General features: G+C 48.5%; 1 protein-coding gene across 4 annotated transcripts in view; it reads right to left on the minus strand.

The window, feature by feature from the left end:
* Positions 1–271: 271 nt before the first annotated feature.
* The window catches only part of IRF2 (interferon regulatory factor 2), an 82,289-nt gene continuing 54,708 nt past the window's right edge, over positions 272–27,852 (minus strand). For all 4 annotated transcript variants that reach the window (XM_032869884.1, XM_032869885.1, XM_032869886.1 and 1 more), the window contains exons 6-9: positions 21,096–21,213; positions 9,958–10,122; positions 2,929–2,975; positions 272–1,647 (exon numbers count right to left, since the gene is read on the minus strand). In XM_032869884.1, coding sequence (XP_032725775.1) covers positions 1,339–1,647; positions 2,929–2,975; positions 9,958–10,122; positions 21,096–21,213 — 639 coding nt within the window. In that variant the 3' untranslated portion in view covers positions 272–1,338. The remainder of the gene's footprint in view (positions 1,648–2,928; positions 2,976–9,957; positions 10,123–21,095; positions 21,214–27,852) is intronic.

The raw sequence follows: 27,852 nt of genomic DNA on the forward strand, positions 1-27,852 counted from the left end.
GTGAAATGGAGCTCGGTCCCTATCTGGGACATGACCTTGATGAGTGAAGAAGGTAGCTCATCCAAACGTGCAGCCGAGCACCTGGCTCGGGCGAACACTCCAACACTCCAAACAGAAGGCTATTTGATCTTCGGAGTCAGGACCCTTTCAGGGCTTCTTGTGGTTGAAAAGGGAGAAAGTTTTGATCCCCAAGAAGCACGGACGCTTTGCCACCCCCTGTCCCATCGTGGTACTCTCAAGCAGACACAGACAAAGTCAGGCATGATGCCCATTAAAAATTTAACTATATATCATATTCATTTATTATCAATCCACAGGATAATTTGATTGCTACATGAGCTCATAAAAGCTTTTTCACCTTTACAAAATTAAAAAAAAAAATGTGCCACAAGGATGTAATAACAACTGCTGATAAACAAGAAAAGGAAATCTTAAAATTATAAATTTGCTGTAGAAAAGATAAAAAACAATTATATTTTCTTTAGAATTTTACCTTGAATAAAATATTCCCCTGTATAAAAAATAAAAAAGCTTGCTCTGGTTAGAATTAGAATATTTTTGTCTTCAAATCTGGGAATTTGCATAATATCTCCATGATAGTTTTCCTTTGTACCGCGTGGCATTCAAGCACAGCAGATTAGATTTTCTTTTTCTTTCTTTCTTTTTTTTTTCTTTTAAAGCAGTCTTAAAAATGGGATCTCCGTGGAGAAGCTCCTTTTCTTCTTCTCCTCCTCCTCAGGGATGTGGAACACAGCCTTTGCGGGGAGGAAAAGGAGGAAAGGAACTGGATGGGATGGGCCGGGAAGCGGGACAAAGGGCCATGGTGGGGAGGGGGGGGAGGGGGGCGCTGAATGTGCTGAGAAATAGAGCAAGGTCACAAGAAGAAGGTCTATCTGTAAGTGCTTTAAGATAAGGTGCAGAAGCAGACGGCCGCGTCGCTAGTACTGCCCTATGTACATATTCACAAGAATAAAAAATTCCAGCTAGTTCACATTTTCTCATCCGTTCTGAGGCACCCACTCCACCATGCTGGCCTTGACCGCAGGCAATGCAGCACCTCGCCGCCCGTGAGTGTTGGTCCTATGACGTCCTTGAACTTGAGGGAGCAGCCCTGGGAGATCCAGCAGGCTCTAGAGATACACGTCTACCAATGGGCTGGAGTCCTGAGTTAAGAGAAGCCCCAATACTGGAGTTGGACACAGCAATCAATGTTCTATTGTCAAGGCTTTTTCCCTTAGATTTGTCTAAAATAGGTGTCAGAGAGGAAAAAAATAAAATACAAACAAACAACAAAACAAAGCCAAGAAATCCCAACAACCACTGGGGGAAGTCGAAGGCCTAACAGCTCTTGACGCGGGCCTGGGTGATATCCGATGTCTTCTTGATGACGCTGGCCCGAGTCTCCCGGTCCGGCCGACTGCTGCTGGGCGCTGGGGTCACAGAGGGAGGGAGGGGGAGGTCTGGTAGAGTGGGCCACGAGCTGTTGTAAGGCACCGGACAGCTCTCCTCTTTGATGGTGACCTGGAGGTCAGGTTTGTTGGAAGTCACGAAGGTCGCCATGCTGGGAAGCAGGTAGGTGCTTCGTGTCCCCATGTTGCTGAGGTACTGTTTGCCTTCGATGTTCCTCTTCCGCCAGTGTGGTCGTCCCTTTCAAAGAAAAGAATCAAGAGACATATTTCTTTCCTTTGCCTTCTATCGAATGGCTTAAAAAAAAAAAAAAACCCTGTTCCCACATGTCGGTGTGTTAACTTGAGTTTCTTAAGAGGCGTGGAATGAACAGAGGCTTAGCGACTTCACGTCCCTCAACCGAGACCCACACCCAGCTGCTCACATCCCAAACAATGGTTTCTTTTATCAATTCCCATTAGCTACCTCCCAGAAAAATAGGCAAAACAGTTCTATGAAGGCAGGAAAACAAGGCAGCAAGTTGCTTTCTGGTTCCCCTCTCCTCCGGCCCCCCAGCCTGATCAGGAGGTAGGTGTTAGGTCATCCTGGCTGGTCTGTCATAGAGTCTTGCTTCCTCACTCATGGCCTAGTCCAGTCTTTTGAGTCAATCTGTGCTTTCAGAGAAAGGGAAGTGAGGAGGAACTCAGAGGGCAAATGCCTTCCCACTGTGTTCAAACGGGTGTGGATTTAGAGCTCCAACGTGCCAAGCAAACAGGGGGTCTCAGGGGTGACTTCACTCAAAGAAGGAGCTGGAATTTCTGACCTGGAAGAAACAGGGTTGGAATGTCTGTGAGCAGTTACACTTCCTGTCTTTTCAGAGTTCCTGGACTCCACTTGAAGTGTTTAGTACACCGGGAAATCACGAACTGAAACCACCATCAGTCTCTCTGTCTCTCTCAAACACAGACACGAAGCAGGCGGTTAGAGCCATTTCCTGCCATTGTGTGAGCCCAGCCTAGAGCAGGGGAATGGGAAGCAGGAGACTCTGAATCCGGACTGAACACACACCTAGCCTCTGGGTACGGACCGCCGAGGGAGGGGAGCCCAGGTACACGTGGAGATATTTTTGCTGAACCCTTTCTGACGGTGACTTCCAGTCCCTGATGTTGGCCACTCGGCCCTTCTGTTTCTGCTGGTGAATCGGGATGTGTACAGTGGTGAGAATATCAACAATATCAACAATGGCCTCACTTCAGTCTCCATTTCCTGCCGTCAAAGCCTCTTTTCCTAAAAGGAACACCTTACTGTCTCTCCTCCCATTCAGCCCCCAAAGCTTAAATGTAGAATCCAAAATCCAATATGGCCAATTTTCATGTTATGTGTATTTGATGACAGCCCCCGCCCACCAACACAAATTCTTCTGGTAGAACCCATGATCGGATATAGAGAAACGTAACCAGCAGCGAGGAACCCGAAGTGGTGGGGTGGGGGAACGCTTTTCCACAGCGTCTGTTGGAGCCAAGCGGTGGCCGCCATGCTTACCTCGACGCTCTCTTCATCACTGGGCACACTATCGGTAGTTTCGCTTTCTGTTCACGGAGAGAAAAACACAGGGCCATCATTCCTGCCGCTCAGACCGTGGTGAGGCTTAGGCAGTGTTTAAAATATATATCCACAGTTCTCTTTTTAAGAAAAATGGTCAGTGAACTCATGACCTTCACCCCCTTTGTGAGGCTCAATAAACACGTGTGCTTGGGAGATGCTAGAGTGGATTTTATTTCTCCGATTTTGGCCGTTCATCAGAGAAAGGTTTTAGAGTCGGGGGTAGCTCCCTCTCTGAGGGCCAGGCTATGTCTTCTCATGGCCACTACCTCCCAGGATTGGGGTGTTGGCCCCCGCGGTGCCAATCCGCTCCCTGCTTCCCAGGACCTCTGTGCACCCCCTTTTCCTCTATCCACATACCCCACGTGTGCTTTCTCCTACTTCACATCAGTCCCGACTCAGAGCCTTCCTGGATCACCCCCACTTATTTGGATCCCTCTTTCACCTCACATCCCTTTCATACTTCTATCTCGGGTTTATAAAGTTGCCTCTTCCACCCAGGTTACGGTGGTGGACAGATTCTGGGGGGGCTCCCATGATCCTCCTCTCCTGGTGTCTACTCGCTTGTTGGGACTCTCTCCTCTGGAAGGTAGCTGGGACCTGTGACTCGCTTTGAGGCAACAGAACACAGCGAGCAATGGGATGTTACATTAAGTAACTGAGCCCTGTCTCGTGAGGAGACTTTCTCCCTTGCTGGCTTTGAGGAAATAAGGAGCCATGTTGGGAAGGTTTGGATGACCAAAAAAAAACAACAACAACAACTAAGAGCTGCTTCTGACCAACAGCTGGTAAGAAACCAAGGCTCTCAGTTGGACAACCCACGCCTACGATCTACCCCAAATCATGTGGGCTTAGAAGTAGACCTCCTCCCTGCCATTCTGCCCTCAGACGAGCTAGCAGCCCTGGACCGCACCTTGACCACAGGTCTGTGCGTGCAGTGGGCTGAGCAGAGAACCGCGCTCAGCCATGCCCGCACTCCCGACCCTCAGAAGCTGGGCTGGGATCATAAATGCGTGTTGTCGGAAGCCACAGAGTTTCTGGTTATGTTGTAATGCAGCAACAGATAACTAATTCGCTTATCATCCTGAGCTAGTGTGCCAGCTGCGAGACACAGAACAGCTTCCCTGACTCCACAGAGTGTAGCTTCCTCATCTAAGATGCGAGTATGAACATCTTCCAGAGGATCGAGTGATGAGTCCGTGGGAGGATGTGTGGGAAAAGGCCGAGCACAGGGCCTGGCCCACAGCGTACACTCAATGAGCGACAGCACGCCTTCGTCCTGAGCTCATCGGCCTTGCTCAACATTGGCTTTGCACAACAGGCTAGATGAACAGAGTCAAAGTCAGTAGCTAGTGATTACACATCATCTGTACGTATAATACAAGTGTTTTTAAAATAGAAAATTTTAAGTTAAAATTTTTAATTTTTTAAAATATTTGTCATTTCTTTAGATAAAAAATTGATGGTGGGCAGCTCTTCAGTGTCTACGGCAGTGGGAAATGAAAGCACAGAGGGTAGAGAAATACACTGAGCCTTAGGGATCCCTGAGTCTGGGTCCTTCCTCTGCAGATAGGGCCTAAAGAGAGCATCACGGGGAACATTTATAGAGAGCCGGGGGCCAGGGCTGTACCCCTGCAGAGATCCTCAGCGGGAAGCAGCTCCTACCACCACCCCTGCCCCTCATGCACAAGAGCTCAGGTGCTCTAGCACCTTCTACCTCCTTCCGTCCCAAACCTACGGAGCGGCTGACCTCCAGTCTCCCATCTGGCTGGTGGCACAGCAGGGACCAGACGCCTCGGCCCAGATGGAGCCTTTTCGACCATTCAGAGCACTAGCCCCATAGGACTTAAAGGCTAAAGAACAAATGGCCAAAGTGAGTCCCAGGGTCATCCCTTCAACAATGAAAACGAGAAGGCTGACCATCCTCAGCCACTCTCCAGGGACGTCCCCTGGGCATGAGTGACCCCAGAGGGCCCACTGGGAGCAACCAGAGCTCGGGCCTGTCCTCACCTCTCCTCAGACCTCTCCAAAGCCTCTCTAGCTGGGAGCAACAGCCGCCTGGAGGAGGCTTCGTCTTAGCTGACCATGGCCGTGACTATGCTGACGGCGACAGCAGCCAAGCGCACAGCAAGGTAGGAACCCTGCCCCCCTAACCCTCATGCTGGCCCAGTATCCCACAGAGGCGGCAATCTTCCTGGCCACTCCCAGGAAGAATGAGGAACAGAGATGTTGAAAACCCTGCCAAAGCTGCGGCCTGAGTCAGCACGGAGGACAGAAAACAAAACTGCACGTCCGACTCCAGGGCCCCGGCACAGAACACAACAGCTCCGCTTCCCGCCGCGCTCCTGCCTCCCCGGCTGAAATTTCAAGATCCCCTTTCCATTTTTATGCTTAGCTCTCTCTGTGCCCTAAAGCCAGGGTTCCTCTTCCTCCCATACATGTCTAGACCCTCTTTGCTCCTAATTACCTTCCATAAATACCGTCATCTTCTGTTCCTTTTCCCCCTTTGAATAGCAACAAGCAAACAGACGCCAACAGACATGGTGGGGGGGTGGGCAGGGACAGCTGGAAATCCGTGGAAATGAGCAATTACCACCAAGGTTCTGGGATCCAGCCCCAGCCCCAGCTGCGGGAGGAGGTGGAAGGCAGAGCCCCGGCAGACTCCTTGGTAAGACCCCACAGAGACCATGAACATGACCGGCATGCTCACTGCCCTTAAGGACCCAGCTTTCAAAGCTTCAGGGAACCAGTCTTGACAAAAAAAAGACATACATGTTCTGTACTGACATTTTCGGCTAATGCAAATGTTCGTCAAGAGCGTGCCTTCTAAATTAAGATCACCTGCTTTTGGAGTGACTCTGAAGGCTCTCCACATTAGCAAGCTGAGATTTCCACCTTTCATTGCTTAAAACCATGGTCCTGCATGCCTTTCCCCCAGGAGCACGAGATGCCTCAAGCTCCAGCCTGAGGACTCAGAGACTTCTCTCTGGAGTAAGCCTGGCTCTCACAGTGCCCCGACACCACTGGCTCCCGGGGCTTTGCTGAGCACGCACAGACCCGTGTTCCTCTGTTTCTCTGGTTCTCCTTCACTGTTGCTGTTCTCAACATCCCTTCCTATATCGCACATGGGTTCACGGCAGCTGCTGCGTCCAGGTCAAGGCCACCGCCGAGTATCAGTGTGCACTATTATTTCATTTTCCCTTTTGAAGAGTTTAGATCTGGTTTTTTGTTGTTTTTTTTTTTAATTGATGGTGAGTACAATGGAATAAAAAGAAACTGCAGTTGCTTCCGTAGCGTGGCATGACTAAGCAGAAAAGCTGGTATATTGAGTACCTGTAAGAGGTACACGAGTAGCTCCGTTTTAACACTGTGGTCCCAGTGTCCCTGAAAATGACTGGTGAGAGGGAAGGGGATCAACCCCGGGACTGGCTGATCTCAGAGGTCCTTCTTCCCGAGCTGTGGTTCTGGGGAGACACTAGTCTTCGCTTCACAAGCCCCTTCAGCCCCATTGTTCAACCACCTCAGGAACATTCTGGGGAGGGAGACAGGAGGCTTAGTGTGAAAGCCTTTTTTGCATTCTGACATCCTGGTACATTTTCTGGAAGGCTCTTGTTCAACAAGTTTTACTAGTAAGATTGGCAAGGATTCCTCTCCCTCAGTCCTTTTCCTCAACTCACTAGAAAGTTCAATCAAAAGGTCCGAATCAGAGGCTTCTTTGTTTCAGAGCACTTTTACCTTTGCCCCACCCAGCAAAAGGCAAGGTTTCTCTGGTTTCCATGGAGACTCAAAGTCTTCATTGCTAACTGCTGGTCAAGAGGCAATCTCCACTCTCTGAGTGACAACCAATTAATCCTTTCTACTACGCTCTCTTCTCCATCCCCTCGCCCAGTCCTCCATAAAAATCCTCCTTGGGCTTTCTTTTATTAAACCATCAATAATCTAGTAAAATCTTGGGGTCAGACACACATCAGTCAAGAGACCACCATGCAGAAGACCTTGAAATAGAAAATGACTGTCCTCCGGAGTTTCCCAAGGCTGGGCTCTGGGATATCTCTCTGCAGCAGGAAAGTTCTAATAATCCAATGAGAATCTTAAATTGTCTTAACACATCCCATGCAAGTACCTCCACTCAGGGAAACCTCCTCTCTTCTTGCTCACCACTTAGACCATAGAGAAGATGGACTTGCAAAACAGACTGTGGTTTTGTAATACTACTGGATTATACTTCAGTGATCAGTAAGGATTAAAAAAAAAAATCGCAAACAACAGCCTCCAAATACCAGTTTCCTAAGCAAGTGAATGAAATGGTGAGAGGAAGCTGAAATTCAGTTGAATTTGAGTCCAAACAAAGGAAACTTATCACCAAACAAACAAACAAAAAACCCGAAAAAACAACAACAACAACAAAAACACCAAACAAACCAAAAACCAAGCAACAACAACACAAACCAAAAACCAAAAACAAAAAACCAGACAAGCAGTAAGAGGGGTGAATGACAACCCAAAAGCTGCCTTTCCCAGCAGAAGGCTATAAAGTTCCTCAACCAAAAGACCTCAACCAGCCACGGTCCCTAACAGGTAAACTTCGTGTCTGTAAGCTATGGAAAAGCGGCAGCGAAGAAACATCTTGGCTCCAACCAATAAGCCTCACTCCAGAAGGTTCTGGAGAATTCAGACAATGAAAACAAGGGAGAGAACTAAAGGCCAGACTGAAGAGCCAGCCTCCGACAAAACTCCTGCTGCCTGCCAGGCTGGCACTGCGATCCTTCTTTTCTAATCTATGCAAATGTCCTGAAAAGGGTAATGAAATTTTCATCTCTCTCTGCACGGCTCAGCTGTTCCTGGGATTCTTCTGCTGAGGCAAAATGCCACTGAGGGCAGAACAGCAAGACGACGTCTTTGCAGAAGCCTCCAGAAGGCTTCAGGAAGGCTCTAACAGATACACAGAGAAGTTGGTTCTGAAGCTCCAACCCTTGCAAAAATTTGCAACAGCCACATGGGTTGGAATAATGCCCACAGCGGCACCATGGAGGAGAAAGTCACACATTTCCAGCCATAGCTGTGCAAAGTAGGCAAAATAGCCTAGTGTTATCTCAACTGTAAAACGAAGGCATAAACATGCTACTCTGGCCCCTTTGGTGGGTCCTGAAGATGTGGGATGAGGACGCGTTCTGCACCACAGAGCACTGTGCACGTGTATGGGGAAGGGTAACTGGGGAAGGGTTGAGCACAGGCTTCTGGTACCAGCGACATGTAGGGAGTATCACCGTTCCTCTTCGGACACGCTGCCTTACCCACACCGGCCTTAGCTCCCTGACTTTTAAAGAGGGACTAATGATGATACCCAGGCTGATGGGGCACAGCTCCCAGGGCACCATAACCCTGCAGCAAATAGGAGTTTAGATCTTGGCAAAGACCACCAAGGATCTCAAACAGGTAGGGGCTCAAAATGTGATGACGAAACAACCCGCGACCAGCTTATCCTCTTTGACAGATTATAGGCTTCTGTAGCCAAGAGTCGCTCTCATGTTCCTTCTACGTTCTAGGCATAGAAGAAAGTCAGGATCTTGATGACCTTAGGTAGAATCAGCCCATCACCAAAGGACAAGCACGGTATGATTCCACTTCCGTGACCTACCCAGAGTAGCCAAATTCATGGAAGCACGGTATGATTCCACTTCCGTGACCTACCCAGAGTAGCCAAATTCATGGAGGCAGAAAGTAGAGTGGGGCGTTGCCAGAGGGTAGGGGGAGGAGAGAGGAGGGAATTGGTGTCTCACGGGGACAGAGCTTTAGTTGTATAAGATGAGAAAGTTCTGGAGCCGGACGGTGGTCATGGTTGCACAACAAGGCGAATGCACTTACTGCCACCAAAATGTGCCCTTAAAAATAGCAAAAATGGCAAATTCTGGGCTATGTCCATTTAACCGCAATTTTTAAAAAATCAGCTAAAAATATAGAAAGTTAGTGTTCAGAAAGTTGAAGGTTAGATCAGTGGTTGACAATTCACGAAGACCCTGTCATTTGAAGCAAACTAATTCTGACTGTGTGCCAGCCACCGGAGGGGCACCCAAACTAAAGAACACTGTCTGGAGGCACGTAACGGACACTGGGAAGATTCCTGAACATGTACGAGAGCTGACTACAGTTCCTCGGTACAGGGCCTCTGTTTTCTATTTTTAATGTTTGCAAGCAGTAACACTGACTCAGAATTTATATTTCTAATTATAATCGAGTCCCCAGAAAATGAAGCAGAGATTGTGGGAGAGCATAAGATGACGTAATGGTGGTAGACAAGGGAGCCACTACTTTGTTCTGTGAAGATGCAAGAGCCACCTGAATCCAGTTCTAATCCTAGGGCTGCCTGGGTCGATTCCTGGGTCGTTATGTGGTCCTTCCCAGGGGAATCAGAGCCGGGCCCAGGCACCTGGCCTGATGAGAAGCTGCACTGAATTGAAAGAGAAGGGGAAAGTAAGTGGGAACTAGTAAACAGGGTGGGATGGAATGTGGCTCCGGGTCTCAAGGCTGAGTTCAAGTCCTGACCCAAATATTCACTGGCTATGTGACCTAGGACACCTGCCTTCACTTCCAAAAATTCTGAAGGAGCTGAAGGAATGGTCTTTGAGGTTCTATCCAGCTTGATCCGACTCAGATTCCACTGAAAACACCCTTCCGGATTTCTGATCATTTATGCAAATAAAATAGACATCGATAAACTACTTCTCCAAAGAAAAATTGTTAGTCTTGCATGAAAATGTTATGAGTGACTGAGTCAAGAAATGCTGTGCCCATAGTCTTCTGAGAATACAAGTACCCAAGAAGATGTTCATGGAGAAAATAAAGCAAGAATAATTCCCAGGATGGAGGAAAGGTTCTTTGCTGTGTGGTAAAGCGGTTGGCCCCACGGGAGGGGCTGCCCCCTGCCCCTGAACCTTGCTCAGCTCTAAAGGTTCCCTCCGACCCTCTTACCTGCATAGGAAGACACGGGGGAAATCTGCAGAGGGTAGAGCTCACTCATGCTGACCGGCTGTTCGTCACTCTCGGTGGTCACCTCTACAACCTGGCAGATGTCCGGAGGATTAGCGACAATCTCTTGATCCTCGATGTTGCTATCCAGGTGTGACTGTCCTACAACTTCAAAGACAAAACAGCCATAATGCACTGATGCCTGACTCCCTACACTAGCAGGCACTCTCAAGAAAGACAACCTTTCCCCAAAGAGTTGAAGAGTCAGGAATCAAATTCTCAGTCACCATACATCATTGGCCATGAAACTGAAGAACCCAGCCTTAGCTTTGGGTTAATATCTCCAGAGAAACAGCTTTGCCAGGAACCTGGCTCCCCGGGGCCATTTCCAGCATGCTGGCCCATGGAGCTTACATGTGGCAATGTTCCAAACTCAGTCTGGTATAGCCAAGCCTGCAGGACCAGAGGTTGCACCCAGAACTAGCCCTAAGGCAAGACAGACAGTGCTTTGAATTTGACCCATTTCTGTCCTCTGCTCTTGCTCTGAAGGAAGCTGTTGTGCTGTGTGCCAGGTCCTGGGTCCAGAGAGACAAAATCAAATCTTACTAAGGAGAAAGGACCACCAGAATGCACTCCATTGTATCATTTCCAGCTGTGGGGGCTCTGTTCATGCTCCCAGTCCTTTCCTATCCTCCAGGCAATGTAACCAGGGGAGGAAATACCAGACAATGGGCCAGAATGCTTGCCCGAGCCTCACACCCACTAACTAGGACACTGAGAAGATGAATTCCCACCACCTGGTTCTGAATCCTGCCTCAACTTTTTGTTAATTAAACTTTTTAGTCGTTTAGTTCGTTGTAGATTCACATACAATTGGAAGAAATAATAGAGACAGATCCTGGGTACCCTTCATCCAGTTTCCACCAATGGAAACACCTTGGAAAACTCTAGCACAGCATCAGGGTACTGACACTGGTAACAATCTACACATTTTGTTCAAATTTGCCCAGTCTCACTCGTACTCCTGTGTGTGTATCTGTGTGTGTGTGTGTAGTTAGTTTTATGCAATTTGATCACATATGTCATCTCATGTGTTCACCAGCACAGTCAAATTACAAAACAGATCCATCATCACAAGCATCACCTATACCCACCTTCCGTCGGCCTCTCCTCCCCACGGTCTCCAACCCCTGACATCCACTCATCTGTTCCCCAGTTCCATAATTTTTGTCCTTTCAAGGATGTTTCATAAACGAGCTCACCCAGTAACCTTGAGAGAGCAGCTTTTTTCACTCTGCCTAATTCACTGGAAATGCATCCTTCCTGCCGTGTAGTGCATATTAATAGTTGGTTCCTTTCCACGGCTGAGTAATATTCCCCAGTGTGGATATACCACAGTCTGTTTAACTAGTCAGCTCACTGATGGTCTTCCGGGTCATTTCCATTCTTTGGCTATTATAAATAAGGTTGCCAAGAACATTGGTGTATGGGTTTTGTATAAATGTAAGTTTCCATTTCTCTGGGATCAAGGCCCAAGAGTGCTGGATCACACGGTAACTTCACGTTTCCTTTTATAAGAAACCGCCAGACTATTGCTTGGCGTGGCTACACTGTTTCACACTCCCAGCAATGTATGGATGACCCGAGTCATGCACATTCTCACCAGCTTTTGGTGTGGTCACTATTTTCCTACTTTGGCCACTCTGAAACCTCTCAGAGTTTTCACTGTAGTGGTATCTCACTGTTGTGTTAATCTGAAAGCCCTTAATGCCCTCCCCTACTTTTAAACAGAACTGACCTTATACTTCGTTGGCAACGGACTGAATGAGATATCCTTGAAAACTGGTACCGATAAACAAATGGAAACAACAAAGCAATCACAATGTTTTCCCAAGGGCCTCAAAATACTTGGCCACCATAATCACTGTTTTACTCAGGCCTGTGTAAGTTATTTTAACATTTCGCCCCGAGAATGATAGGCAAGCCATCCTAATCCTTTTATCAATGAAGAAGCTCAGGCACAGAGAGGTAGATTAACCTCCCCAAAGTCACACAGCTCAGGTCCTGAGCAGGGCTCCTCATCCCTCCCGCTTTCTTGACCATCAGGTTAGGCTAAAAGGCCACCACGTCCCTATCTTCTTGAGAAGTCTGCCATCGTGGACAAGTTCTTGTCTTAACCACTCAGTATTTTAATTGCTCCAGTATTTTTGTTTATAAATGAGTTCCTGTTTTAATTGCTTTTTGGAGAGAGATGAAATGACTAGCACGAGGTAAAGAGAACATGACCTGATTCTATTCAGAGAAGCCTTGAGAGGGGAGTGAGAATTCTCGGGTTCTGGAATGAAGAGAGGGAAGGCACCCAAGAGGCTGGGGGAAGGAGATGTGGGGATGTGCTAACCGTCCACAGAGCCACAGCACTTCCTCAGAGAGGAAGGGAAATGGAGTGTTGTTCAGGTTCTCCTGGGGTGCAGGGAGATACAACTAAAGAAAAGGCAGACAGGCTATAAGCGGCAGGTAGTCTCCCAAATTCTTTTTTTTTTTTAATATTTTATTTTTATTTATTTGAGAGAGACAGTGAGAGAGAACATGAGCAAGGAGAAGGTCAGAGAGAGAAGTAGACTTCCCGTGGAGCTGGGAGCCTGATGCGGGACTTGATCTCGGGACTCCGGGATCATGACCTGAGCCGAAGGCAATCGTCCAACCAACTGAGCCACCCAGGCGTCCCAGTCTCCTAAATTCTTATTTTATCCCTTAGACTATCCTACTTGAACACGAAGAGCATCAGTTACACTGTTCACCAGACCCAGACTGAGCGCAGACACTGACCTCTCTCAAGTCTCGTCTGCTTCTTCTCCCATGGAAGATAAAATGGCAGGAAAACAAGATTTCCCAAGTCCTAAAAGCAGTCGGAGGATAGAAAGCAAACAGGGTGTGCATGCGTGTGTCTGAGGAGGGCTTGGTGACAAGCGACACCCTGCCCACTGAGGCGACTGAGGTCTTCTATAAACTCGATTTAAATCAAAGCCGCTCTCACTTGCAACCCTCTAAAATTCACTTCTCTTTTGCCCTGTCATTCCAAGTACGGCAAGCGAGCCAGGAGCACACATAACGGCAGCAACTCAAGTGTCTTCCTATCCTCACAGCCCCTTGCTCTGACCAGGAAGTCTCTCCCTCACTGCTTCTCCTCACAGTGCCCAACTCAGCCAGTCATTCAACTCACGGGAGATTTACTGAGCACTTACTTTGTGAGGGACATTGTTGTCAAGTATGAGGAGGGGCAGAGCACCATCAACCCAGTCAAGGGCCTGGTTTGTGAGAACTCTGGTGGGGCTCTGGGCCAGCAAAGAATGCTCTAGAAGTTAAGTTTAGGACAGTTCTGAAAAGAAGCAGAAGGGAAGGGGGCCAGGGAGAGGCCACATGAAAAGAGTTGAGAAAGTGATTTTTTTTCCAGTCTGAGGACTCAGAGGCTTCACTGAGGCAGGAGCACATGGGCTGGAGGGGGGGGGGCGGTGAGCAACAGGCAGTATTCAGAATGCCTCTGCTTTCTCTTCTCCTGACCACCCCAGAACAGAAGGACTTCTTCCAGAGCGCCTCTCCCTCACTGTCCCCAGTGCTCAGCTGAAACTACAACGTGACACAACCTTGTTCCACTTCTTGACTTTCTGCCTCATCTCAAGTTAATTCTGTATCTCTTCCTGTAGCTTTTTACTTGTGTGCCTCATCTCCCAACCAAGCCTTGGCTCCTGAGAGAGTTGAAAAGCAGGATTAGAACCTTCTGTACCAAGTCCCAGCACAGGCTCATGGCCTCTGCCTCAGGCAGCCCATGAAGCTCTGCTAAACAGACCGACCTGAACCCAAGTCCCGCGGGAGGTCACGGTCACATGAAGACACGTGTAACAATGAAAGCTTCCTAGTGAATTTCAAGACTTCTGGCAAGGGGGCTTTTCAGAACCTAGAGGAAGTGATGGAAACAGAGGGGGCCATAGTAGCCAGAAACTGGGGGAAAGGGGAGGAAATGTTTCAGAGGGGAGGTGATCAAATGTCCTGGGTCTTAAACATAGTGGTGGTTACACAACTGAGTGCTTCTGTCAAAATTCACAGAACAGTACACTGAAAGGGGTTCATTTTAGTCTATTTCGTGTAACATCTGAAACATCATGGGGGGCCCAACTCACAAGCGGCAAGCCCAAAGAAGCAAGGACTTGCCAGCATCTGAGATGCTCTCTGGATGCTCTATAGGCACTAGCCCTAATCATCTGACCGATCTCTCTCTCTCATGAGTTTCCTGAACCACCAGCCTTTGCCCCGAGTGACAACACAGACAGCAACACTGACTCCTGACAGTCAAAAAGACACACGCATCGCAAGCCATCAGCAATCTGCTACAGCGAATCAAGTCAGAACGGACACCGTGTGGGGCGCCTGGGTGGCTCAGTCATTAAGCATCTGCCTTCAGCTCAGGTCATGATCCCAGAGTCCTGGGATGGAGCCCCGAGTCAGGCTCCCTGCTCAGCGGGGAGCCTGCTTCTCCCTCTGCCTGCTGCTTCCCCTGTTTGTGCCCTATCTCCCCCACTTTCAAAAAAATAAATAAAATATATTTTTTTAAAAATGGCACCATGCAGGGCACCCGAGTACCCTGACTGATAATTAAGGGTAACAAAACCAAACACTTCCTGAGCACTTACCTTTGCCTTTCCCACTCTCCCCTGACCTCCCACCTAGAAGGCTCCACAACCCCACAATGATCACCCCCATTCTAGATGTAAGGAAAGGCATCGTGGAGAGTTAAATTTTAATTCAAGGTCAGAGGGCCCGTAAGTGGCAGAACCAGGAATCAAATTCCACTCTCCCTGACTGTGGCTCAGCTCCAATGCTCTGCCGGGCGGTCTCACCCAACCAAAAGGGCTCAGCAAGTTCCCACCGGGCTGCTCCCACCTTTCTAAGCCCATCTGAGGCTAAAAACTGATGACTCTCACCTTCATGAGACTCGGGGCTCATAACCAGTAGGGAAATTGCTTTTTCGGCAGCTCTGTACTGGGTGCCGAGGAAATTCTCTAATGGTTGGAGGGGCTAGGAATCCACTAGAGCTTCTCCAGCACAGTGGGTCAGCCCATCAGGAAAAGAGTCACCCACAGGAATGCAGTTTTATCTGGACCTAGTTGCTAAGAATTGCAACAATATTATTCATGGCTGCTTACTGATGCACCAGTTTGGTTCCTTAAAAGGTCATTCTGACTTTATGAACAATTGCTGACCTAGTGTGGGCCTCCACCTGAAAGAGCTGGTGCTGCCCCATGCCCCACAGAAAGTTCTCAGAGCAGAGACTATTAGAAATGAAGACCCGGGCTCTGGAAGAGGGGAGTGGGGTGGTCCTACCACTTTATAGCTAAAGAAAGTCGAAGCCCAGAGAGGCCAGCCAGACTGCCAAGGTCACCCAGGTCGCTGTAGGGTTCAGCATAAAGCTTATTAGCGGGCATACAAAATCATGCTATCCACGGTACTGTGGAGAGAAATTTCTTCTTGAGCCTATCCAAAAGTTCGAGAATTGAAACTGTTAATATTAGTGCTGACGATGCAGCACAGACGAGGCTACGCTCCCTACTCAAATATATTTCAATATAATTTTGATAATATCATAATCATAATATTATTTTGCCACCTTCTAACTACACAGTGATTTTCCCACTATGCTCATTTTGTGCTCCCAACAACCCTGGGAAGTAGGTAAGATCAGGATTATTATTATTATTACTTCTGTCTTATATTTCAGGAAATCGAGTCTCAGAGAGGCTAGGGAGTTTGCCCAAGATCATGTGGTAAGTAAAAAAATTGTGGGAGTAGGTCTAGAGACTATGTCTTGTGACTCCTAATCTTTGTGCTTTTTATTTTATTTTTTGCAATAAAACGCAGCCATGATTTGGGTTAGATGCCCATAAGCCACGGTGGGAAAGACGGTCACTATGGGGTTAATGGAGAATGGACCTCTGTCCTTGCATGGGCCAGGCGTCCCAGCTGCAGCCTGTGCCCACCTCACCAGGCTGCTGTAGGTCAAGGCAAAGCAAGAGCGTAACTGGGGCAGTATACACTCTTCACTCCCACGAGAAAACAGCGCTGCGTGCTACCGTAACAAAGGGAAGCAAATAATCTGTCCCAGTAAAATCTCAGTTGAGTTAATCAACACATCTCAAGGCTCGATGGGCTGGGAGCGGAGATGTGGATGAGACTTCTTGGGGTAGCAGCTTACACTTCCCAGCAGAATTGCCAAATGTCCATGTCTTTCTGGGTCATGTGGATGAGCCCTCACGGCCACTCCGCAAGGACGACACACACAGCCCACCTAGCTTTCTCAAGGGACAGGCACATGGAAGTCAAAATGTTCAGAATAATTCAAGTTCAAAAACAAATATAAAAGGGGTCAGCAGGGACCAGGTAGCAGGGCTCTGGGGACACAAGAGAGAGTCGGGTCTTTGTCTTGCAGGCAATGGTGACATGGCGAGACTGGCATTTAAAAAAAAAAAAAATCCCAGGGTGCCTGGGGGTGCTGAGCCGGCTAAGCATCTGCTTTTGGCCCAGGTCATGATCTCAGAGTCCTGGGATTGAGCTCCTCCTCGGTTGGGCTCCCTGCTCAGCAGGGAGTCTGCCTCGCCCTCTCTCTCTGTCCCTACACCTGCTTGTGCTCTCTCTCTCACAAATAACTAAATAAGATCTTTAAAAAAAATTTGTGTAATTTAAAAATTACAAATTAAAGAAAAAAAATCTGTCCATGTGGAGAATGAGTGGGGAGGGGCAGAATGGAAGCAGAGCCCCGGCAACAGTGAAGGTGACTGGGGGTGATATCAAAAAGAGAAAGAAGGGGCTGGATTTGGGAAGTATGAGGGGAGACAGGAGGAGCTGATGGTTAATTATAAATGAGGGGGGTAGCAAGGGAGAGGAGAGGGTGAGAAATATATAGCCTCATAAAAGAAGACGGCAGGTTTCTTGGGCAAATAAAAACGTCTCAAGGTTGAAGGGCAACAGCCAAACCACTGGCAAGCCTCATGCTGCACATGGCAACTGAGAGCGTCCCGTGCAGTCCCGCATCTGTGACCAGGCTTCCCCAGGTCCAGTCCCCTGAAGAAAGATAAGGTGCACTATCGGTTCTGGGTCTGGGTCTGGATCTATTGTGACGTTTGGGTTTCACATCTCACATGGAGTTTCATATTGCTTAGAGTTTTCGAGGAGTTCTGGTAAAATTGGATGGGCAGAGAGCTCAGCCCTCCCCCAAGGCGGCACGGGGCATGGCACACAGCCCACCGAGAAGGAGCATGGAAGACCTTCACTCCCTCCCCCTGCTGAGGGGGGGCGCCTTCCATCTAAACATCTACCTCAAGCTATTTTGTATCTTGTAGATGGAGTTTTTGACATGGTACACACCAGGAAAAATAGCAAAAAAGAAGAGTGGACAAAGGGGCTGGAAAAAGACGAAGACACAATTCTATAGCCTAGCAGCACTTCTATAGCCTAGCAGCACTTTTGGCCACCCTCAAATCATTACGAATTCTGGTACCCGAGGCTGCCAACCTTGAGTCACAAGCACGAGGCCCCCGTAGGGACCCGAAGATGGTCTCTACGTTGTGAATCTGTTCTCTTGCAACTGCAAGTCCTCTCTGGTTATACCTGAGTTTCTAAGCTTGTCTAAAAGAGCTACTCAACCTTTACTTTTCATATCAGTCCAACTTGGGAGCTATTACCAAAAAATGTACATCCCATAAGGTGCACTGTGGGCAGACAAAAATCCAAATCGCATTATTTCCTAACGGCTGTATGTCTAGTCACCAAGAATTGCCTGATTGACCTGGGAGTACTGAACAGCCTCCCTGCGTGCCAGCAATCTCTGCGTTATTGAAGGGTGGGGTCACCTTTCACCAAGAAACACAATGGGATTATAAAGCACTGCCCAGCGAGCCTGACAAAGCACCCGCACCTGCAAACTTTTTACCCTGGCCTGGAGATGATTTCCAATCCAGCTCAGCAACAGCTCTGCTAACCCGGGCAAGACGCCAGCAGGGTCTCGTCAGAACCATTCAACATGTTGCTGGCGTCTTCCGCTTCCTAAAAACAGAAGTCACTGCACACAAAAAAGAATTCAATGCTAAAGAAAAGTAAAAATAAAAATGAAGAGGTTTTTCTGCTTTGTTTTGTTTTGTTTTGTTTCTTTTCTGCCACCCTTCAAAGGAAAGCAGGCTTAGGCCTTTGGGCCGGCTCACCCGGGCCGTTTCATCATCCAGGGGAGACGGAACGTTAGAAGACAAGACTTAAGTGCTGAGACACCGCACTCCTCTTTGGGGTCCCAGCACAACTGGCTAAATCAGAAAGTGCGTTCGGCTGTCAAGGACAAAACCAGGGCCCAGCCCACCAACAGCCACAAGCATGCACCTGTGTGTGTGTGTGTGTGTGTTTCTGCTGGTAATTCATGGCAAAAATAAAAGTCAACCACAGCAGCCATCAAATAAGGGTTCTCCAGTCACAGCGACTGTTTCGCTCACTTGCTGAATTCACTCACAGCAACCTCCACCCGGCCTGGAATGAGAATGTACTAGGCAGGCGGCCTCTGCTAGCTAAACTTACTAATTTTCAATCTATTTTCCTCGCTAGGAACCGAGACACCATGTGAAAACCTGCTACCAACAAAACACTCATTTCAGTTCCCAATTTAAAATATTATCCACATATATGCTTATAAAAGCAGAATGAAAACACCCAGAAGCTTCCTTCTTGGGGCCTGAAGACAAAACTGGGATGAACTCAGGGCTCAGAGACGCATGAACTGAAAGCAAGGAACGGTGTCATTTTTAAAAATCAGGCATTTTTAAAAGGTCAAGAGAGAGAGACTCTCTCAAATTCCACCGTGGCCTTGGGAGTCAGAATCCCTGTGCTCTCATCTCGGTCCACAAATCACAAAGGCTGGGGATGGCTAATTAATGGTCATGGCAGGAGTGGACATAAAAGCTCTAGGAAGGATTTAAAAATCCGAGGCAGTGCTACGGTTCACAATGATCACAAATTATCCCCTTCTTTAAAATACTTGCATGGATCTACTTGCTGTATTATTATGTACCTTTGTAAGGGCCACCAGCTAATTAGAGATATTCAAACTCCTTTTACTGACCTCATTATTATTTTTTTATTAGGCCAAGGAAGAGACTCAATTAATCCAGCAGGTGATTTTCTAACCAAACTGGGCATCCGGCTACCGGCTTTGCCCCGGAAGTAAGGACTCATTAAATCAGCACCAACCCCCATAGCAGCAATCATACCAAAGGGCAAAGAACAATCAACCTGACAGAATTTACATGCCAAAGACTCAACCAGATGGTTTGTGTTTTGTTTTGTTTTTTAAAGGTAAAGAAAGATCTGCACTACTGTGACTTTTGTTCACCATTTTATACCAGGCTGAATTCACCTCATAATTGAAGGAGAGCTCCAAACCAACCAGCTCACTCAACAGAGCTGAATCTTAAGAAAAAGTGCCTGGAATCTTGGCAAATATTTTCTTTCTTTCTTTTTTTTAAAGGGCTCATTGGGCAAGGCTTTCCAGAGGCTGCCCACTGAGGACAGGAAGAGCGTTGAGAACCCAGGAGGGCTTGAAGCAGCTCCAGTCGATGATGACCTGAGTGCTGGTCACTCCCCAGGGGAGGTGAGAAGCCGACTGGCAGGCATGGGCTCCCATCCTTCCCTCACACTGCCTCTGCCACAGCCCTCAGCGTTCAAGGGAGTCCTTGCATACACCACCCTACTTCCCAAACTCCAAAACCCAGGGGAAGATGGGGAGGAGGGACTAACATTTGTAGCATCTGAGGGTCCAGAAGTGAAGGCACCTGGACAGGAGGTTTGCGCTCCTAGTTCTGTGTGATCTCACTGGTTTTACCAGCATCAGAAGCTCTGACAGTCTACAAAATGGAGAAGAGTTTAATGAACCACAAGGTGCCCAAGGGCAAAGCCTGATTCTGGATTCTGGGGCTGGCGCTGGAAGATGAGACCACTGTAAGGCCTCCACCGTCCACTCAGAGCCATGGCCCAGTGGGATCTGGCTGAGATGAAATTCACTCTGGTCCCCCTCCTGCCTGAAACCCTGCAAGAGGTGGGGTTTACAGTGTGTGTGTGTGTGTGTGTCTGTGTGTGTAAAACAGTTGTGTACTTGACTGTCTCTCATACTTCAATTAAAAAAAAAATTTTTTTAAACACACCCTCCAGCAGTTAGGGAATAAAACCCAATGTCCTTCCCATGGCCTGAAAAGTCCCCAGGACCCCACCCTTCATCCCTCTCTGACAGACCTTTGTGCCCCTCTCCCTAAGCTCACCCACACTCTTCCATTCTGGACTTCCTTAGCCCTCCAAGCAGGTTCCTATGTGGGGATCCATGCCAGGCCATCCCGGGGCTCCCCCTCACCCACCCACTTCAGAGGAAATACCACTCCTTCCAGAAGCTTCCAGAAGCCTCCCCTCTGACTCTGGCCCCAGATATTCTCCCTTGTTCTCTTCTTTGCAGCATTTCTCACACATGCTAGTGCGGTAGTCATCTGTGGCCGAGGTGTTTACTGTCTCCTTCCACGGAACTAGGGATGGGGCTTGTCCTGTTCCCCAACCTATTTCTAGCACTGTCTGGTCTGTGGAAGGTGCTCAACAATCTTGGTGGAATCAAACTGTGCCATCTGGGCCACAGGTGTCTGTGCCTCAGTTCCTTCATTTGCAAGAAGAGCTCCACCTTTGTGGCAGATTGTGCCACGGACCGGGTTCTGAGAGGACCCTCTCCTTGTTCCCGAGTCCAAAGAGTTAATTATCACTTTTGTCCATGGGACTGCTTACTGAAAGATGGAGAACCACTAATCATGAGGGCAGAAGAAACCCATTTCATCTACTGGAGTCTCCTGGGAAGTCACTCTTGGCCTATTTTCTTGAGGCTGACCCATCAAAAGTTCCTTTATCTGGTCCTCAAAGGCCTTTATTCTTCAGCCTTGAAATCCGGGGGCTGGAACTTCACATTTTGAGATGGTTCCAAGACCTCCTCCCACTGACTATGTTATTTCAAATCACGTTTTACAAATTTTAGACCCCAGGGGGCTGCTGGTGTAGATAAAAAATGAGATGTCAAAACAGTTTACCTATGATGTTCACCGTACTATCCACTTCATTTTTTATAGCTGAAGTCAGGACGGCATACTCAGGAGAAAGATCACTTACTCCATTACTAAGCCCCAAAGATGACTCAACTGGTTCTTGCTAGGAAGAAGAAAAGAAAAAAGAATTGAGAACACTTCTTTCCCCCTCCTTTTTCTTAGCTTAAATTCTACCCTCTGTCTAATTATTATTTATTTATTTATTTTTTTACTGCTATGGTCACGTTCATCCCCTGAATGCATTCCCTGGTAATCTCAATCAGCCTGGAGCTAAAGCAGCACATTTCTGCACGGAATGTCCTGTAGGTATTTCCCTGCTTTCATTTTCCTTGGAGGAAATGGTAGGAGCACATCTGGTCGGCTTTTCTGAAAGGCTTACACCTGTAGACAACAGTCTGGGGGTTCAGCGGGGCTATGCAACTATCTGTGGAAAGAACCCCATGCCCAGCTTCCAGGTGGAGGGAGAGAGTGCTCAAAAGGGTCAACTCCTGGCTTTTTAAGGAAGAAAAGCTTCCGGAAGCTTCCTTTACAACAACTTCAGAGGAAAAGGTCTGCCTCCACCATTGCCAAGAGCAGGAAGCCGGGGAGACTTTGTGAATAACTTTTCCTCAGTTAAGGTTTGCCCTGGACGCTGGCCACCTGATCACTTGTCACTGAGGGGGTGGTCGGTAATGAGCCAGACTGCTCAGAAGGCCACCTCCCCCTGTGGAGTCTAGTTGGGCAACTCCAGAGCCATGGCATCCCGCAAATGCCTTTCAAGTGTCTGAATGTTCCAGACAGCCCAAGAGGCTATTCGTTCATACTAATGAAATGATGCAACAAGTTCCTCATCCTTAGTGTAGCTCTCACTTCTGGTCAAGTGCCCTGGAACCCTCCCACCTCTGAGAGGGTTGGGGGACTTTGAGGGAGCCAGTCCTGAGGTACACATGGACTTTCAGGACGTTGACGAGAAGAGTTTTTCCTCATGGGAAGACTGCATCTGCATCTATGACAGCAATCGAGTCAGACAAAAAAAGCCACACAGGACAGCTCCTTGGGAAACCAAGATGGAGAACGGGAGCAGAAAAGAACACAAGACTGGAGCAGAAGATCATCAGAGTTAGACATGCCTATGATTTGAAAAACCCAGAGAGGTGGGTATCTCGCAGGCATACAGGGTGTTCTTACCATTTATGGGCTACCCGGAATCAGGGATGAGCCCCCAAAATCCTAGGGAAGCCACACAGGAAAGGAGAGGGAAAGCACCTACTCCTTCATGATCCCCACCTGGCAAACTCCCATCATGAGAAAGAACTTCAACTTGGAAGACATCACTTCAATATACAGCTCAGTCCTAAGAACCCTCCCACACGCATACTGACAAGAGGCACCAAAGGGCAGGGGAGGGGCCCAGGACCCAGGCCAGCCCCCCCACCCCCCCAGGTGGAGTCTTTGCTCCTTTCTCCTGCAGCACCTTGCATTTGCCCATTTTTCGAGGACTTTCTGGGGAAAAGTCGCTTGCCTGGGACTTGAGTCTCCATCCTTTCTCCTCCTCCCTTATGCCCCTGCTAGAGCCTGTGGTGGGTGGAGGCCACCACTCTGGCCTTGGCCTCAAGCTCCAGGCTCCTGGGGGGCTGGTATGACAAGCCCATTGTCTGTCAGGCTTTGCTGTCACGCAGGGGTCAGAGCCTGGCTCCTCACCTCGCGCTGGATGCGGGACCTGACTGAACCTTCTTGGAGCCTCTCCCGGGGCTGTGCAGACAGCAGGAACCTGAGGACAGAGTGGACTCCCCTCCCAGGGACCACGTGAAGATTGAGATAAACAGGCACCTGGCACTTACTATCAAGTTAACACTTTCCACTACCCAAGCATAAATAAATGACGCTAATAAAACTGCTCTCAAATACAGGGAACTGTCTTCCAGGTCTGTCACCCAACCCCACACACTGACATCCAACAGGGAGGAAGGACTGCGCTGTCCCTCTTGACAACGCAACTGTCCCATGTTACCATAATTCTCCGCCTTCTCATGGCACCTGCCTCTCTCACTGCCTCCTCTGGGGGCTCCTATTCCAGGCCTCCCCGCAACCCCCCAGTCATGCCCCAGATTTCATTCTGCTACTTCCTTTTCCTTGATGGCCCCAAAGAAACCATGTACAGAACATCTAAAGGAATTGTCGAAAGACCCCCCTAATCTGTATGGGTTCCTTCTGTTGTCAAGTTATTATTTTTTTTAACTCATTCTGCTTCTAGGTTTCTGATAAAAGTCATGAGGCAGTCAGACTTGCATATATTTAAAAACCTAAATTATCTTGCTCTCAGCTGAAGGCCACTGTTTCACATGATCTACCATTTAATTAGTGGCAAGTAATACTTCTATCACTTTCCACTTGAGAAAACTATGACTCAGAGACTAAATTAATTTTCTAAGATCACACTACTTCTAGCCTAAGGAGATACAAGAACTGAGCTCAGTCTTTGGTCACGCGACATGAGCCCATTCCAGGAATTTTCTGCCTTAATGAACCCCGCGTGCATCCCAACAGAAATTCAGACAGAACCATTTTCCATGTCGCTGTCCCCAACTCACCCCGACCTTGTGTCCTGCACTACTTCTCTGATGGAACCCTATGCCCTACCACTGGAGACCGTATTGGACTATTTTGGACAAGGTTTTATTCCTCCCATCCTGCCTCAAAAAATGCCCTGTTGCTTTCAAAGTCTCCGGTGCAAACCATCTTGCGGGTTCTAGCACTCCGGAAGGACTAGTGAACTGTCCCATGAGGGGCAACAGCCAGCATCTCTCCGAAAGTTCTCCACTCAGGGTGCAAAACAAGGATCTTCACTCATCTCAGGCCTCAACTAGACACCTTTTTTTTTTTTTTTAAGCAAGGAACTCAAAATTACAAAAAGGGGCACACAGTTCTCTGTGGAACATGCACACGGAGGTCTCTGTCCCGTGTCTCCCGGTCCTGTATGGTGCCCGCTCCCGCTCTGTTCCCTGCCTTGCCGTACCATGGCCTGGCCTGACCGACCCTCAGCCAGACGCCCTTCTGTTCCCTTTCTGGCTTTAGACATAGGCTCTCCTGTGAATCAACTAGTTTTGGTTTCTAATCCACCCCAGAGAAAGCCAAACCGAGACCATGCGTAAGTTCAGACCCCTCCGTGGTACGTTAACTCTGCCAAATCTTTATGCCCAAGAACCTTCCTTCTCCATGTAGAATCTACACTTTGGCCTACAGTTTAAGGGGTTTGGGGCAAAAGCAAACTGGCATGAGAGAGAGAGTCCAAGGGCAGGAGCCTCTCTCTTTAGACCTCTAACATCTCAAAAGCTGAGCTTGCTGGAGGGGGTTGGGGTGGGCCCGAGTCAGAGGAGAGCAAGGCCACTCAGCCTCCACTCCAAGTCCAGTCCATCTCATCCCTGTGCCACAGCCCCTTGTCTAGATGTCCCTTGCCTAGAGGCAAGATACAGTGGCCGTCTGAGCTTTTCTGTCTACAATCCAGTCCCCTGCTGCCAGAGATGCCCTAATTCATCTATGCAAAGCCGGTCTCTCTGCAGCCCAATTGAAAGACATCTCTAGATCTCTCTACTAACTAAAATTTCAGGCTGCCCGCTGGCCTTCATAAAAGTAGCCTGGGGGTGGGGCGCCTGGGTGGCTCAGTCAGTTGAGCATCTGACTCTTGATCTCAGCTCAGTTCTTGATCTCAGTGTCGTGAGTTCAAGCTCAGTATGGAGCCTACTTAAAAAAGTAAAAAGTGGCCTGGAGGGGTGGGGTGGGGGGTTTGTACACTCCTCACCATGGGGCTACTAGTAAAATAGGTTGACGCCTCCTACCCAGTCCTATGACATCTTCCTTCCTTCCTTCCCTTCCTTCCCTGGAACTAGACTGTCTTCATCTTCTTCCTATTCTCATTACAACCTCCCAAACCTCCCTTTAACTTCTCTCCTTGGCTCCCTTTCCTTTTTATCTTGTCCTTGGGGCTCGTGTTCTTCTCATCAGCTTCTCTTCTTCTTTTTCTACTGTCAAGGCCCCCAGTGTCATTCCTGAGTACCTGACCACACACCTGCCATCCCACACCTACCCGAACTCTGGGCCCGTTAGATCCCACTGTCATCTCACACTCAACATGTTCCAAGTTAAACTCACGTCCTCCTCCACAAAACATGCTCCAGTCCCAACTTTCCCTTCTATAAGGCTTGAAACTTTGATCTGCTGCTGTCTACACCCTCTGTATCCTCTCCAACATCTCCCCCTCTCCATTCCGAGGGCCCCCAACTTCATCTACACTTGCACTGCGCTCTCCTCCCCTCCATTCCTTCCCACCGCCATGAGAAAGACCTCCCCCCCTTAAATATCAACTCCACTGTGCACTGCTCTTACCCAAGGAACTCGAACAAGCCTCGTTTCACATCATCCCCCGAGGTTACTCAGCCACAGAGCCTCCGGACTGAGCTCTGAGCGGTACCCCCAAGAGCCACCAAGAGCGGAAGGAGGCAGCAGCCCCAAGCAGACAGGCAGGCGGGCCCTCTCTCCTGCTCCATCCGGGGCAGCTCTATGTCTGCTTGTGTTTCAAGCGGGCTGCCAGTCTGTGTTTTCATTTGATTAAGGTCTGAAAACTGAAGACCTCTTCCAACCAATGATGGGATCGCTCCAGTACCAGCCCTGAGAGGTGGTCTCTGGATAGTGACGGGGAGCATGTTGCTTTTAATCCAGCTCAAGGTCACCGTTAGAGTCAACAGCTTGATCAGAAAGTTCTGCTAAAAGCCAGGACCTGCTTTTCTGTAACTTCTACCCAGAGGTCTAGGTTCAGAACTAATACAGACCGGGCCTGTTCTCTCCCAGGTGACTTGAGACACCCTCCTAGAATACAGTTCCCAACACAGCACCAATGCTTTGATCTGGAAGCAAGTTATAGGTACAAAGCATGCATGTTTCACTGTCAAACAATCCTAGGAGGCAGGAACTATTCATTTCTAACCCTCCCCACCCACAGTCTTTTGTTTCCCACTGTTGCCTCACACCGAATCCTGCTCTAATTAAGCCAGTTTCCTGACTCATCTCGGGAAGACCAAACAGCAACTCTGACTTCCCGGCCTTTACGTCATGCTCCTGGTGCTGGGCACTGACCGCCATGTTACTCTATCCATGCCCAAAAGCCTGGCTCAGGTCCCACCACTTCCAAAAGGCTGAGAGGCACCAGGTGTGTTGAAAGAGTGTGGGATTTGGAGCTGGATTGACCTGGATTTAAATCCCAGCAGTGCTACCTTGGAGAAAATTACTCAACCTCCCTGTGCCTCCAATTCCTCATATGCAAACAGGAGATGACCCGCCTATCCCAGGAAGAGTGAGATGACATATTAATTAGAGCTCAGAACTTGGTAGGGGCTCAAAAATGTCAGCTACCACTCCTCTGTTTATCCCCTTCTCTCTTTACTGATCTTGGCCTCGGTGACCTTTTTTTGGAAACACACACCGTATGGGACTGTCCACTCTCCTAGGTCTTAAGTCTTATTTCCTTAGATGGGCAGTAACCTCCACAAAGGCAAGGCCCGGCTCAAGTAAAACACAGCGCACTGAGTTCAGAGCATATATATTCACAACAGAGAACATTGAGGAATATCGAGGCAGAGTTTCTGCACCTACTACATGGCCGGTAGGCCTCGGTTTCCCAGTCTCGGGGGAAGCGATTTGCTGAGGGAACTTACAGCATGGAGATAAAATGCCTGAGTGACTTCAGAAAAATTCTGACACTTAGCCCACAGGTTCTAAACCTCATTTGCTAGTTAAAACTTCAACTCGAACTGAATGAAGATTGGGAGGAGTTTGTTGCAATAGCAAATTTTCCCACCTGGTTCCTACACAGAAGACCAACGTTCTCAGTGGGAGAAGCCTATCCAGTCTCCCCTGTCACACACTGGCATGGGACCTATTAACTCAGAGCTTGGGCACTGTGACAACAAAAAGTAATGTATTAATAGCTCGGTAAGGATAAAGTCCTTCAACTGTACGATTCCAGACAAGTTGGAGAGATCCCCTGGGAAACGTTCTACCGAAACATTTTGTGAATGCAAAGGCATTCGCTGTCGGGAGCCACAGAGCTTGGGAAGGCTACTGGCCTTATCTACGTTCAGAGGCCACACTGTGGGACAGATATAAGCAGATTTAAAGTCAGAAGTGAGGCTGTGCTTCTTTCTGATGAACCGCCTGCCTTCTGCTGAAGGGACAATGTCCCTCTGAGGGACCACATTGTTGTCACCGGAGGATTTCATAGTATACACTTTGCTGGGGGCTCTCACTTGCTTCCCTGGGCCACCATGGCCAAGCCTCACCCGGGGATGTCCCTTCCACCCCTTGCTCAACTGTGCGGCCATAGGGAAGACACCGCCACATCCCATGCTTATGAGAACAGCTCGTGTCATCAACTAGAAGAGGCGCATCTTCTCGGATGTCCCCAGCCCTGAAACAGAATGTGCCTTGTCATCAAGTGTGGGCCATGGTCTCACCGCAAGCAGTTTTTCTTGCTCAGACAGACCTAAACTGACGGTGTTCTCTTACTGTGGGATCTGATATTTGATGGGGCATGGAAGGCATGTTTGAGCAAGGTTTGCTGACGGCGAAGGTCGGTTACTCCCTTCTCATTGTCTATTAACTGAGATGAGGAAATTAAATCTGTGCTGCGACGTAACACCCCACTCCGGCCTCACGCATTCTCTCTATTTATGTATCTACTTGGTGATCGAATATGTACTGATTATCTGTT

Source organism: Lontra canadensis, unplaced genomic scaffold, assembly GCF_010015895.1.
Source record: "Lontra canadensis isolate GAN:19392208 unplaced genomic scaffold, GSC_riverotter_1.0 scaffold39, whole genome shotgun sequence".
Taxonomy (NCBI): domain Eukaryota; kingdom Metazoa; phylum Chordata; class Mammalia; order Carnivora; family Mustelidae; genus Lontra; species Lontra canadensis.